The sequence below is a fragment of the Triticum urartu genome, chromosome 3A (assembly GCF_056163025.1).
Source record: "Triticum urartu cultivar PI428250 chromosome 3A, HENAU_Tu73, whole genome shotgun sequence".
Classification (NCBI taxonomy): domain Eukaryota; kingdom Viridiplantae; phylum Streptophyta; class Magnoliopsida; order Poales; family Poaceae; genus Triticum; species Triticum urartu.
The window spans coordinates 431,874,651-431,889,698 of record NC_141875.1 but is presented as its reverse complement, the minus strand read 5'-3'; the positions used below and the strand labels follow the sequence as shown (position 1 = coordinate 431,889,698).

Below are 15,048 nucleotides of genomic sequence, written 5' to 3'. Positions count from 1 at the left end.
GGAAACTCTTCGGCCTCCGAATCTGGGATTGGGTGAGGTTTCAGATTCAACGACACCCGCCCACCCAATCATAAGCGATCTCTCCCAAATCAGGCAGAGGCCCAAGGAAACAGTACATCATTACTGGGCCAGATTCCTCCTGGTTATGAACAGGATAAAGGATTGCCGCGAGGAAGACGCAATCTCAATTTTTTTTCGATAATTGCACGGACAAGGGAATCCTTAACGCCGTAAGTCGTCGTGATATCACACGCTTCGCTGACTTGGCGTCCATAGTACAAAAATACTGTGCGATGGAAAGCGCCTGGAAAACCGAAATAAATTTTTGGGATAATCCGGCCTTGAATAGTAATCCCGTCCGAACTAAGAGGGTGCATCATCACAGGACACCCGGGATAAACACCAAAAAGCCAAAACCCTCTACAGGGCATGGAACCGTACTGGAAAGATGGCTTGATGGACCCTGTAGAATTCACAGTACAGAGGACGCCACACCAACTCACAGCCTTAGAGCATGTTGGATACTCCGGCAGGTGGCCAAAATCGGCGAGGACCTCTTAATTCCGGAGGCCACAGAAAGCCAGCCCAAGGACACCAGTACCGTTCTCACAATCTTCGAGACTTTCGCATCAAACAATGTGCGAAAAAGAACACTCCGCAGCCTCGCCAAAGTCTATCAAGTTGCAACAATAAATCCATGGAGCGACACTGCCATTACCTTCAACGCAAGTGATGAACCTAGATTCCGAACAGCCCGAGCACCAGCCGCATTGGTCCTCAATCCCATAGTGGACGGCTTTCGCCTCACCAAGGTGCTCATGGATGGAGGCAGTGGACTGAACCTCATTTATGAGGAATCTCTTCAAAAAATGGAAATAGACTGGAACCGCGTCGAGCGAAGCAGCACAACCTTTAGAGGAATAATCCCCAGTCGGGAAGCGCGCTGCACAGGAAAAATCACACTAGATGTGGTGTTCGGCACGCCGGATAATTACAGGTCCGAAGAAGTCACGTTTCAGGTGGCCCCGTTTAAGAGCAGATATCACGCTTTACTAGGGCGGGAAGCATTCACAATCTTCCAAGCAATACCCCATTACGGGTACATGAAGCTTAAGATGCCCGGGCCGAATGGAATTATCACTCCGTGCCGAAAACAAGACGGCTGCATTAGCCCTTGAGGCGCTATCCAAAGCCTTAGCGGATGAGAACTGACTGCGCTGCGCTCCACGGTTAACAGGGATGATGTGATACTCGATAAGAGATCCAAATCCACATCCTTCAAGCCAGCCGACGAAATAGTCAAATTCCAGGTCCATCCAATAGACCCCAATAAAACAGCTTCAATCGGGGCACGACTGAACCCTGATGCAGACGCCGCACTACGAGAGTTCCTACGAGAGAACTGGGACATCTTCGCCTGGCACCCTTCAGACATGCCAGGGATCCCACGCAGGCTGGCCGAACACAGCTTAAATATCCTAAAAGGATTTAAACCTGTCAAACAAGCCCTTCGGCGTTTTTCCGAACCCAAGAGACAGGCTATGGGAGAGGAGCTAGCCAAGCTATTGGAGGCCGGATTCATCAGAGACATAAAACATCCGGACTGGCTAGAAAACCTGGTGATGGTACCAAAGAAGGACAAATCCTGGTGCCTGTGTGTCGATTTTAAAGACCTTAACAAGGCTTGCCCAAAGGATCCCTTCCCCCTCCCCCGCATCGATCAAATTATCGATGCCACCGCAGGACATGATTTGTTGTGTTTCCTCGACGCATACTCCGGTTACCATCAAATCAAGATGGCAGAATCAGACCAAGCTGCAACAGCATTCATCACACCATACGGCCCATTCTGCTTCAACACAATGCCCTTCGGGCTGAAAAACGCCGGCGCAACATATCAGCGCATGATCCAGACATGTATGGCAAACCAGATCGGCAAAACAGTGGAGGTGTATGTGGATGATGTGGTCGTCAAATCAAGACATGTCGAATCCCTAGTAAACGACTTGAGGCTTACATTCGATAACCACCGACAATATGACATCAAGCTCAACCCAGAAAAATGTGTCTTCGGCGTCCCAGCCGGAAAGCTCTTGGGCTTCATTGTATCCGGTAGAGGAATTGAAGCAAACCCAGCCAAGATCCGAGCTTTGTCACAATTGGATGTCCCAAAGGACCTTAAACAAATACAAAAATTAACCGGGTGCGTGGCGGCTCTAAGCCGCTTCATCTCCCGCTTGGGAGAAAAGGCACTACCCCTCTATCGCCTCCTTCGGCGCACCGAACACTTTGAGTGGACGGAGGCCGCCACGGACGGACTTGATGAAATAAAAGCCATATTGGCAACAAACCCAGTCCTGGCCGCGCCGAACACCGGCGAACCAATGTTATTGTACATTACAGCAACACATCAAGTTGTCAGCGCAGTGCTCGTTGTCGAGCGGGAAACGGATGGACACAAATTCCCCCTTCAAAGGCCGGTCTACTGCGTATCCACCGTCCTCACTCCATGCAAATCACGGTACCCGCATTATCAAAAGATTGCATACGCGGTATTCATGGCATCCCGGAAGCTACGACACTTCTTTCAAGAGTGTTCCATAATAGTAGCCTCGGAAGTACCACTCAACGATATTATCAACAACCGCGACGCAACGGGCCGGATTGCAAAATGGGCCATCGAGCTTCTCCCATTCGATATAACCTATAAGCCACGGCGAGCTATTAAATCGCAAGTTTTGGCCGACTTCGTCGCAGAATGGACGGAGGCCGAGCTCCCTAAAGAGTACGGCACATATTCAAACTGGATTGTGCATTTCGACGGCTCCAAAATGTTGGCCGGACTGGGGGCTGGCGTCGTCCTGACGTCCCCCACATGAGACACAGTCCAATATGTGCTCCAGATCATGTACATGGATTCCAACAATGCAGTCGAATATGAGGCCCTCCTACATGGTCTCCGGATAGCAGTATCCATGGGTATCCAGCGCCTAGAGGTACGCGGGACCCAAAAATGGCAGCTTACTGCAACGCCATCCTAAAAATGTCAGCTCGGTTCGAAGGGCTGGAGTTTCACCATATAGCCCGAGAAAACAATCAAGCAGCGGACGTCCTGGCACGCATCGGAGCAAAACGCGATGCAGTCCCCCCCAACATCTTTTTGGAAAGATTGTTCAAGCCATCCGTAGCATGGGAGGGGGAACCCGCAAATAATAGCCCGGACCCAGCCGCACCACTCGACGCCGAACAATCTGACACAATTGGAGGCTCTGCTAATGAAATTACACCTTCAGCCCACATAATAATGGCGGTCATCGCCCCGTGGACAGAACCATTCCTAGCCTACCTTACTAGGCAGGAACTCTCGGAGGACCAAAACGAGGCCCGCTGCATAGTGCGGCGGTCTAAAGCCTATAGAGTCCATGAGGGAGAGCTTTATAAGAAAATCACTACCAGAGTCCTTCAAAGGTGCATCTCCGAAGAGGAAGGGCGGAACCTTCTGGCTGAAATTCATGCCGGACTCGGTGGTCACCATGCCGCTGCTCGGTCCCTTGTTAGCAAGGCTTTCCGTACAGGCTTTTATTGGCCGACGGCCCGGGCAGACGCTCAGGACCTAGTCCAACGATGCGCTGGTTGCCAACTTTTTGCCAACCAAAGCCATATGCCACCCACCGCACTCCAAACTATACCCATCACCTGGCCTTTTGCGGTCTGGGGGCTTGACATGGTCGGACCCCTTAAAGGTAGGACCGTTAGGAAAAAATACTTACTGGTCATGGTGGATAAATTCACCAAATGGATAGAAGCCAAGCCTGTTAAAATGGCCGAATCCGGACCTGTGATAGACTTCATATCCAGGGTTGTACACCGTTATGGCGTCCCCCACAGCATCATAACCGATAACAGTACAAACTTTACCGCCGACGAGGTAAAACTCTGGTGCAAAAACATGGGCATCAAGCTCGATTATGCTTCCGTCTATCACCCACAAACCAACAGCCAGGTCGAACGTGCAAATGGTCTTATCATGAGCGGCATTAAACCCAGACTGGTGCGGTCCCTCAAGGAATCTAACACGCACTGGGTAGAGGAGCTCGACTCCGTGCTATGGGGGCTGCGGACCACGCCAAATCGCACCATCAGATACACACCATTTTTTATGGTGTACGGCGCAGAGGCAGTTCTGCCCTGCGACATAATTCATGACTCACCTAGAGTGCGCATGTACGAAGAAAGAGAAGCCGAGCTCGATCGGCAGGACAACTTGGACGCCCTGGAGGAGGAGCGTGACGTGGCAAAAGCCCGTTCCGCATTTTATCAACAGCAGGCCCGAAGATATCAAAGCAGAGAAGTACGGGCCAAAAATTACAATGTTGGCGAACTAGTTCTACGCCTGCCGGATAAGAAAAAGGACAAACTCAAGCCCAAGTGGGAAGGTCCATTCATAATCGACCAAGTCCTGAATGGCGGAGCATACCGCCTGCGAGATGCGTCGAATAACCGACTCGAGCCGAACCCGTGGAACGCCACCCGTCTCCGAAGATTCTATGCCTAGCGCCGGACTCTGTGTTCGTCTCCTTCCTCTGTCCATTTTTGCATTTTTCTGTCTTACATTTCTCTCCTTCCCCTCTTTTATTTTATAGCCCTTAAAGGCTCATCTAGTAACGCGCCACTCGCGCTCATTAAACCTGGGGGCTTCTTTAACAGAAGCTTATTTATACGGGCTTCACGCCCAACACATGCGTCAAACTTCCGCATGTACCTTTTTCTTCACCATTATATGCATCGATATGACTTAAGTTTTGGCCAAGCTGGGTTGCCTAGCTCCTGTGCTTACCCCTACGTTCCCGATTGTTCGGCTAGGCGGTAAAGGGAGCACCTCTGCGATTGTTACTGCCGGGTCAGCCGGATGTGTACCTCAGACTAGGTGAAGCCGAAAGCTAGCGTTCTTAAGGGAATATTCGGTCGGTGAGATAAAAGATGATCTTTTTACTCATTTTATGCGCCCCCAGATGCTTTTTTCTGCGTCTTTTTACGCAGTCCGGACATGCACTTTAGGGCATGCCTCCCAGCGAAAGGAACCCCTAACGGAACTATTCTCTCTGGAAGATGTTTCTTAGTAACCATGTAATATAACATAACTAGTTGGGCACTTGTCTGATAAAGCACTAATGACCCCTACGCCTGGTCTCCACGCATACCACGGTTCTTATATAACCGCTATGGTATTCGGACACACTCTGGACCATCAGGTCCCGAGGTTGAAGCGAAAAGGTCGGCAACGACAAACGATCTAGAATCCGGCTAGAAGGCATTACACATGTCAATTCAAAATTACATAGTCATTCTGACTGATTGTATTCCTCTTCTATACCATCTAACAGGCTGTCTAATTTGCAGTCCTGCTGGGAATACTTCGCGGCCAACTCTACTTGGCCGTATACTAAGCTCACAGGGATCTCCTTCCCGTCAGGCCCCACTGGTCCGACCTCGGCCATGTGGTTTGGGTCAGACTTCGTAAAACGGGTCTTCACCATGGCCCAGACTTCCCTAGCGCCTTGTCGACAGGCCGATATCTTCCACAACCGAAAGCGCCGCCGAGCTCCCTTCAGCTTCTCCGCAAGCTCTCCAAGGCCCTCGGGCATGGAGTGGGAAGGCCATAAGGCTTGGGAAACACCTCGCATCGCCTGCCGATTTCACTCGTGCAGTTGCATGAGTTCGGGAAGAAGGTCACCCATAGAACCGGGCATCTCCTCTGCAGGACGACCTGTGAGCATACCTACAGAAATTACTCTGTTAGTCGACTTCCTCGCCGAACTTTTTTTTCAAAGTTCGTTCAAGCACTTACTGAATATGCCGCGTCGAAGTCGCTGATTCTCCCTCGTGGAGTCCGACAGCTGGCCACGAACATCTTTAAGTTCGACGTCCAGCCTGGTGTTGGCATCCTGAAGATCATTCTTCTCTCACCTCACCTTTGTCAACGTACTCTCACCGGCCTTTAGCCGACATAAGAGCTGTTGCTTTTCCGGATCGAGTCCGGCGCCATCTGCAACATGATTTGTCAGATTTGCACCCACACCGCACAATACTAATCTTTCGAAGCGTATCTTACCTTAGGGGGTCTCTTTGGGCTCCCCCGCTGCGGCTAGTGCGGCCTCTAGTTGGGCCTTGCACTTTTCCAGCTCCTGGGACAGTACGGTATTCTTCTCTGTAAGAACCTGCTTATTCAATGATCCTTAAATCAGTTGCTCTAACTGTTTCAAGTCTCGGGGGCTACTGGTATATCTATATTTGACCAAAATTTTCTTACCCGTATGTCTTTTACATACTGCTCCGTGGCTCTGGCTAAACCATTTTGAGCGACACAGAGGTACGCATCTCCTGAATTAAAGGCATCTAAAGCCTCTTGGGAGAAACAAGCTTCGCGTAGAACTGTCCGGCGACGCCTGTGGTTCATGGCACTCTCCACTTCAGAATTTGTGGCAGACAGCCTGTCCGCATCCTCTGTCGGAGGAGCATTCGGTGCGCGCCTTGTGCTCGCCTCCGCTTCCTGGCCAGACGTTGGAGCCTGGCTGGTGGGGGCGCGATTGGCAACCTCTCCGGATATAGTCCGGCGAGGTCTCTTCGTTCTGAGGATAGCACGAACGTTAATATGCCCTGACAGAATAACACCAGGGAAACAGAGGGTGCGCTATACCTTTGCGCCGGCATCTCAGTCCGGACTGCATTCCTTTTTGCCCCACGGGGTCCTGCGGCCCCTCGTTGGCTAGCCGCCGCAGGTTCGGCCTCCTCCCTCGGAAATTTCCCCTGCAAAACATGGTTGTCGTCAGAAACTCCGGAATACGTGAGAGTGGAATCTCTCTCAAGGGAATGAGACTCTGGTTTCTGTCACCTAGGAGGCCGGGACTAACCCTGGGTAATCAGCCGTGATGGCTACCAAGGTATTGTCCTTGCTTAGCTGATGGAACACCCCATCGATAAGCTCCACCGATATGTCCGGGTCCTCTTCGGAGTTCGGATCGAGGGACCGTTCTGGGTCCTCGGGCTGTGGAGGGAGGCTGTTTATATCCTTTACCTCCTGTCGCATTTCCTGCACTGAAGTCGTTAGACTGCCTATCTAACCGTGGGAGTATAAAACAAACGGGCAAGCGCAATTATTCACTTACCCAACTTGGAGGATCGTACATAGTAAATCCGGCCTGCGGATTGACGCGGAGGAATTCCTCCTTTTCTCCCTTGTACAAAGAGGATAAGATCTTCACTAGGGCGGCAACTGAGGCCGGCCCCTTACGACCGTAACGGGTGGCATCATCCTCCCCGTTGAAATCCCACATGGGGTGGCCTCTATATTGAAGCGGCTGCACCCCCCGCATAATGCATGCGGCCATGACTCCAATCATGGTTAGTCCGGAATGAGCCAACAGTCTTATCTGGCCCATCAGGTAAAGGACGTCTCTGTCGCCTTCTTTCTGAGAGCTCCGCGGACGCCAGCTCAAGCGTTTCTTCAATGGGGCACTGTTGAACTCAGGGAGACCGACCCGGATAGGGTCCGGTAGCGGGACGTCATCTATTTAAAACCATTCCGAAGGCCAGCCCTCGGACGCCTTCTTTGGGGTTCCGGATAGATGTCCGGTCCCGGCGATGCGCCATACTTCGGCTCCGCTCACTTGGTATATAGACCCCTCTCGAGAACGGGGCACCAGGCAGAATAACCTCTTCCACAGCGCGAAATGATCCTCAACGCCTAAAAATAGCTCGCAAAGGGCGACGAAACCCGCAATATGCAATACGGAGGCGGGCGTGAGATTGTGCAGCTGGAGGCCGTAGAACTCCAGAAGCCCGCGGAGAAATGGATGAATTGGAAATCCCAGTCCCCTTATTAGATAGGGGACGAGGCACACCCGCTCTCCTTTAGAAGGATTGGGGGTGCTCTCCGCTTGTTTCCCGCCATTGTAGGTGGCGAGACCGGCTCGGACCGGGACCATGTATGCCTGAGGGAGAAATCCCATGGCCTGAAGCGACACTAACTCGCTATGCGGGATGGTGCAACTCTCCCAGTCCCCGGGTTTGGAACCGGAGGGGCGAGGGGAGGAGCTGAGACGGCTGGTCATGTTGGAATGGACCTTTGCTGGAAGCGCTCTGATGATAATTCGCGGAAAGGAGAAGATGCGGTTTGGACCTAAATCCCCATCCCGTTAAATAGGCGGCTCGTTTATACGGCTAGGGGTGTGGATGTAAAAATGCCCTGGCTTTTCGCATTCGTTTGACATGTGGAAGACGGCCATTATTGGGCGTGGAAGCCGAGGAGCACTACATTACAAAAGTCGGACATTATTCCTACAGGTACACAAGATTTGGAGAAGAACCCGCCTTGCAATGCCGAATAATCTGCGCGCCGGACTCGTCGTCATTGAAGCCTGGTTCGGGGGCTACTGAGGGAGTCCTGGATTCGGGGGTGTTCGGGTAGCCGGACTATACCTTCAGCCGGACTCCTGGACTATGAAGATACAAGATTGAAGACTTCGTCCCGTGTCCGGATGGGACTTTCCTTGGCGTGGAAGGCAAGCTTGGCGATGCGGATATTCAAGATCTCCTACCATCGTAACCGACTTTATGTAACCCTAACCCTATCCGGTGTCTATATAAACCGGAGGGTTGTAGTCCGTAGGCAATCAACTCCATATACAACAATCATACCATAGGCTAGCTTCTAGGGTTTAGCCTCCTTGATCTCGTGGTAGATCTACTCTTGTACTACCCATATCATCAATATTAATCAAGCAGGACGTAGGGTTTTACCTCCATCAAGAGGGCCCGAACCTGGGTAAAACATCGTGTTCCCTGCCTCATGTTACCATCCGGCCTGGACGCACAGTTCGGGACCCACTACCCGAGATCCGCCGGTTTTGACACCGACATTGGGTTAACACGTAATTATCAGCCTCCAACACCCTAGCTTTGTCACTCCACGCAAGAGCAGCGATACCAACCCCTCCCCCTCTGATTTTGCCAAGTAGCTCTAGGTAGAAACTATATATGTGCTCCCTCAGCGGTGCATTACCCGTGATGATCTATGTACCCCACTTAGAGATCGAATGCAACAACGCCTTTTATGCCCATTTGCCACAGTGTGGAAGAATTTTGTACTGGCATCTCCCTCTAGGACCTATTGATATCTACCCATTGCCGCATTACAATTCTTCACAACACACGATGAAAGTGAACTCTCCTTTGAGCTTGTATATTCTGGCCCAATCCATCACTGACATCACCACCGTATCTGCCACATGGTCAAGAGTGCTCACTTCAGCTCTGAGAGCATCCTTCCTACGTTGTATGCCACAGTGCACATTTTCCCCCCAATCCCTGAGGTAGTGTGTGAGGCGCCGGATGCAATTTTTCCATTCATCCATACTATTGCAGAGCGGACCGTACCTATGCGAATGATAGGATTTTCCCCGGTATCCTATTAGCCGAAACATGTTCTATAAAACTAGGTTGGAGAAGCCATTGTTTTTTAAAGAAGAAACACCTCTCCCTGGGTAGGGATGTCATTTTTGCCCATGGGTATGGATACCCATGGGTACCATAAAACAATGGGAATCGGTGAGACTTCGAGAGATTTTATACCTATGGGTAATGGGTATCCATACCTGCAAAATATGTGGGTAGGTATGAAATTGCGCCCCTGAGTAGCCCAATGGATACCCCAAAAAAATGAAAATAACTCTTATGACATGTGGGGTCAATATCCAACTCTTATGGGCCACCCCTAAATCTTCCATTCCCTAAACCAGCCATAGCTCATATGCCTGCAAGCACCTGCCCACTCCTCCTATGACCAATGTGACTCCTCGAAATGATGAAATCTCAACGCGTCGCCATCGAACTCAAGCCCAACTCTCAGTCCAGCGATCCCCAATCCTCATTGACGCCTCCCACTTTGTCGGGCTTCCATCAATCTTTGGTCATACTCCCTAGATGCCTCCAAGGGGCAACCCACCGGAGGAGGCTGCGTTGGTGCTATTCTACTTACCCATCATCATTTGAATTTTAGACTCGTTTATTTACTTCTTCACAATTTAAATGCTCTATATTGTACCTATCGGATACCCGTTGGGTATAGAATACCCGACGAGTATGAGCATGGGTGGCAATTTATGCCCATGTGTATTGAAGTGGGTGGGTATAAAAGATTTCTATGGGTATGAGTTTGAGCAAAAGGAGGTTGTATCTATCCATACCTTACCCATTGTCATCCATATCCCTAGGCCTTTGCGGCTCGCCCGAGTTCAACATTAGAGGGCAATTGTCCGAACCCAACCGCAATTCCGTCGGCAAGGAGCAATTTCAAAAGTTGTTTTCCCATGCCGTGGATATGGAAACTCTGTCAAGGACTGATTGGATGGGGTCATCTTGGTTGTTTGTCCATGTGAAACGCGCCCCAAGGCGATGTAACTCGACGAGTTCGAGATTTGCCGCCCAATCGTTGAATGCCTTCATTAGGTGAGGATGGGTTGAGATCAAATTGATCTTATCCGACGGGCTACGGATTCGGTTAAAATCCTCAGTGATGAGTACCGGAATCGGTGATGCGAGAACTTCAGAGCTAATTAAGCTAAGAAATTTTTATGGCTGACTTGATGTTAATTTTAAGCTATGATATATGTATAACACGGTCTTTAATCCTGAAACCCGAAATAAGTAAGCAATGCCATAAATGCCGGCCAGCTTTGTGATCCCAACGGATTTTCACAGGCATGTGACCCAAAATTACAAGCCATGCGTCATCCATGGACTAAGCTTACAAGTATGATCTGGCAGTAGTACTAAAACTTCTACCTCTGCTGTGTGTTTTCAGCAGCACCATTGATCAGTGTACCAGTCCAAGAAGGGCGTAGTAGGCCAATGTAATCGGAAGAGCTATTAGCATGCCAAAAATTACGCTGTGAAATAAGATTTACAAACGGTTAGAAGGTAATCCCAATGCGAAACTTGGCAATGCATCAACATTTACTGTAGCTGGTGATCACACTCACGCAGTGCTCAGGATCTCAGGATGGACATTGTATTCCTTGGCGAAAACAAAAGGTACAATCCCTTGTGGTAGAGCCGCCTGCCAAATTACTGTTACTTTTCTACACACACGCACGCAATTACTGAAGCAAGGGGATTGATGATTAACAAAAAGCAGCACATGCAAAAATAAAAAATCACCTTTTCACGTGTATGCATGCGTGGTGTTTTTTTAGTTGGCATGCGTGCGTAGTTACCTGAACAATGGCGACCTTCAGAAGCGTCCCACGGAGACCGACGGCGGCTGACGCGGCAGCAGTGACGGCAGGGCCCGCGAGGAAGCGGACGGCCATGGAGGCGACGGCGGCGGAGTTGCCGCAGGCGATGATGCTCGGCTGCAGCGCCATGAACAGTCCTGCCCAGGGAGAGGTTGACGGTGTTATGCATGCATGCGGGGTGTGGGCACGAGGGCGACGGGGGGAGGATTAATTGCGGTGCGACACGGTGTAGGGGTGGGCGGAGACAGGAGCACAAGGGGCGTGGGCACCCACCCAGGCTAAACATGGCCATCCCCAGCCCAGCGTCCGAGAGGATGGAGATGGACTTCTCGACCATCGTTGGCATGGAGACGTGCCACCTGCGATCCATGAACATCACCCATGCATGCGTTAGATGGGATAAGACGATATTGTTAGCCACTATACAAAGATATAAAAATGTACTAGTAGTAACAGGCTAACAGCCATGATTAGTATAGTGATGATGATTAGCCTAACCAAGCAGTTGTGCAGTAGTACTTGTGCAGCCGTGCACCGTGCAAACTTTCAACTTCATTATTGGTGTCCGGACGATCTACAGTTCAAGATTGGCGCTGGCCGGACGGCCCCCCGCGGCAACGGCGGATTGCTTGGCCCGCCAACACCACCGTCCGGGTACGTAGAAGCTCCTTTTCGGCTATCCCCACCGGCAGAAAGCTCCTACGCCGCACAGTTTTGCTGCCTCCTCCTTGTTGAAGCAGCCTACCATGCTATCGCCAAGAATGTCGATAGCATCGCGCATCTCACGCCAGACGAATCCAAAGCTAGATTTTACACTGGCCAAGTGGCAAACGATCCTTGCCGCCTCTCCGCTGTGTTATGTAAAATCACACAGCCTGACCAACTTAGGGAAATGTACAATAATAACATATGAATACAGATGCCTCATAATAAAAAGTAGTTTGAGACATTTATATAGATTTTTTCTTCCCAATGCAAGCTACCACTAGGAGGCCTCATTACTTCCCAAACAACCGCCTCCTATAGAGGTGCTCCATCTAAATTTATTTTTTCTGATATCCGATCATACGTGGTCTACGGGGCATCACACTGAAGTTATGCATTGTACATACCCTTAAAATGTGCCAGTAACCCCGCAAAAGAAAAAGTGCCGGTGTACGTTCCTACTGGTATGAGGTGAAGCATACCACGTGAGTGGAAGGAGAACCGTACGTACGTACCGGAAGGCGACGAGGGACCAGGTGAGGCCGATTAGGCTGGAGTACGTGTTGGGGTTGCGGATGAGCTTGCGCCACACCATGATCAGTATGAGCCGTGTCATCACGCTCGCCGGCGGCATTTGGTGCTGCCGCGCCCTCCCGGTTTCCGCTCCGTCCTCATCGCCGGGGCTGGAGTTCAGCCTCGGAGTCAGCCTGTCCGGCCCGGCCTGCACCGCGTCGCCGTCGTGCTCCACTGCCTTTCTGCCTCCCCTCGCTGCCGCGGTGTAGCTCCCGTTCTCTACAAGTTGCTATGTCGTTTACTCTTGCTTGCACATGAAACCCGTGAAGTAGTGATGGACGTACTATGGCATTAATGTCGAGACGAACCTTTGCATGAGCCATTCTGCGGCGGGTCCGCGGGGACAACCATGCGGATTTCCTTGGCGGCGGCATCGAGATGCGCTGCGCCTGTACCGCCGCCGAACACCGGCAAGCCGCTTACTACTTCTGAGACGGGAGAGGCGCTGGAGCTCCACACGAACATGTGCAGCTCCTTGGCATCATGGTTGTGCTGCGCTCCGGCGTCTGTCATGGCTTGCTTTGGCGCTGCCGAGTGCTCGTCCAAGTTGGACTCCCTCGGCGTCGGCCCCTGCGACGACTGTAGCGAGTAGTGCTCGGAGGCGCCGAAGCTCGAGCCGTCCACCCTGGCGGGCGGCGCACCACCGACGACGGCGAAGAAGTCCGCCTGGTTGAAGTTGGAGCCCCGCGGGGTGGGGTTCTGCGACGAGCTCAAGGAGTAGATCTCCGCGCCCGTCAGATTTGACGGCCGCGGCGTCACCAGCAGCGTCGACCGCCTCGACACCGAGGACCGGCTCACGGTGACGTGTAGCCGCCCGTCCGCCGCCACCTCAGACTCCGCCTCCGCGTGGCCGCCCTCCAGCGACACCACGTCGGGGTCTACATGCAGCGACACGATGGACGCCGCGGTGTCGGGGAACTGGTCAGCGATTAGCAGGCGAGCGGCGCGGAACTCGAAGAGGAAGAGCAGCAGCGTGTACCAGATGATGCACTGGAGCACGACAATCTGGACCATGAGCGAGCCAGCGTAGGGGCCGTACATGGCTATGAGCAAAGGTATCCCCATGACGAGCGTGTTGGGCAGCGTCGACAGCGAGAAGAGCGTGATGGACCAGTCCAGCCGCGGCACCCAGGCCCGCCGCGAGGGGATCAGACGCGAGCACACGGCGAGCAGCGCCAGGACGAGGAGCTTCTGCAGCGTGTCCGCGGCCAGGAAGCGGAGGTTCATCTCGTAGGGATCGTTGGTGGAGATGAAGTGGAAGGAGAGCAGCGGCACGGCGAAGATGGCGACGAAGCGGTTGATGCCGGAGCACTGGTCGGGCGTGAAGATGCCCCACCACCTCACCGAGCCGTACGCCAGGATCATCGCCACGTAGAGCGGAACCACCGCCGCCAGGACTGTGTACAGGTCATGCAACGATATCATCTTGCCGCCCGGAGGCAGCTTATGGCTCGGGGTTTTGCTTCTGCCTCCTCGCAGTGGAAGGTGCGACTTGTGAGTTGTGAGAGTGGTGTTGAGGGGAGCAGCGGAAGAATTAATTTGGGTCTGGGTTTCTTAGCTAGGTCGATCTGACCATTTATATGGCATCAGGACGAACGAATGTGGTTTGAGAGGCGCAGCCCCACCCCCGAGTCCGGGAGCGGTTTCTCTGTCCAAACTCTAGTGCAAAATCTCGATGAGAAACAGCCTAGCCGCGCAGCCCAGCGCACCGGCTGCCTCGGGTGCTATTCAGTCCTTCTGGCTCGATTACCAAGGATCACTGCCCGGAAAATCAAAATCACAAAAGAACTCATCTCTTTCTTTTTTTAGAAAAGGAGGATGTAGCCCCGGCCTCTGCATCTGAATGATGCATGCAATCATTTTATTAATTATTCATAAAGACCATACAAAGTGATACATCAATAAGCCTCAAGTCATCATCTTGGCAACACCGTTGCTACTCCTATTCCCTTAATGAAGGTGTGCCGAATGTCCGGGCCTAATACCAAACAAACATCGCACGAAAGCCTAACATCTAAAGCCGGGTGTCCCATCCAAGCCACTACCTGGATTGGGTCTCACACCGATCTGGCACACTCCCAGTGAGCACCGCACGCTACAAGGGCCATCACCTCCATCATCCCTCGGTCCATCCTCAGAGCAAAACTGAAGCACCGACCTTGCCAGGCCTCTTTGCCATCAACGCCACCATGACGCCAGACAGCTTCCTCCTCCTGCGCGGGTCCATCTCCGCGCATCAGACACCGAATCTCCACAGCGCCACGCCGCCGAGATCCGCCACCATCGATGTGTAAGATGAAGCACCGCTCCACCAAAGACGTCGTTCTCTGGTCCCTCGAGCCCGTGTGCACCTCCAAGAATGATGCCCCCAAGGAAGAAACGACACCAAAGAGCCGCTGTCATCCGATCTACTGATGTAGGGTTTCCCCGGAGGTAGCAGAGAGTGGCTGAGGGAGTCCTGGATTAGGGGGTGTTC

General features: G+C 52.1%; 1 protein-coding gene across 1 annotated transcript; it reads right to left on the bottom strand.

The window, feature by feature from the left end:
* Positions 1–10,705: 10,705 nt before the first annotated feature.
* On the bottom strand, positions 10,706–14,245 carry LOC125544235 (auxin efflux carrier component 3a). The gene is made up of 6 exons (XM_048707850.2): positions 12,881–14,245; positions 12,515–12,791; positions 11,568–11,653; positions 11,274–11,431; positions 11,040–11,116; positions 10,706–10,946 (listed from the first exon to the last, which is right to left on the bottom strand). The coding sequence occupies exons 1-6, from the start codon at positions 13,995–13,997 to the stop codon at positions 10,874–10,876; spliced, it is 1,788 nt and encodes a 595-aa protein (XP_048563807.1). The 5' UTR covers positions 13,998–14,245; the 3' UTR covers positions 10,706–10,873.
* Positions 14,246–15,048: the final 803 nt, after the last annotated feature.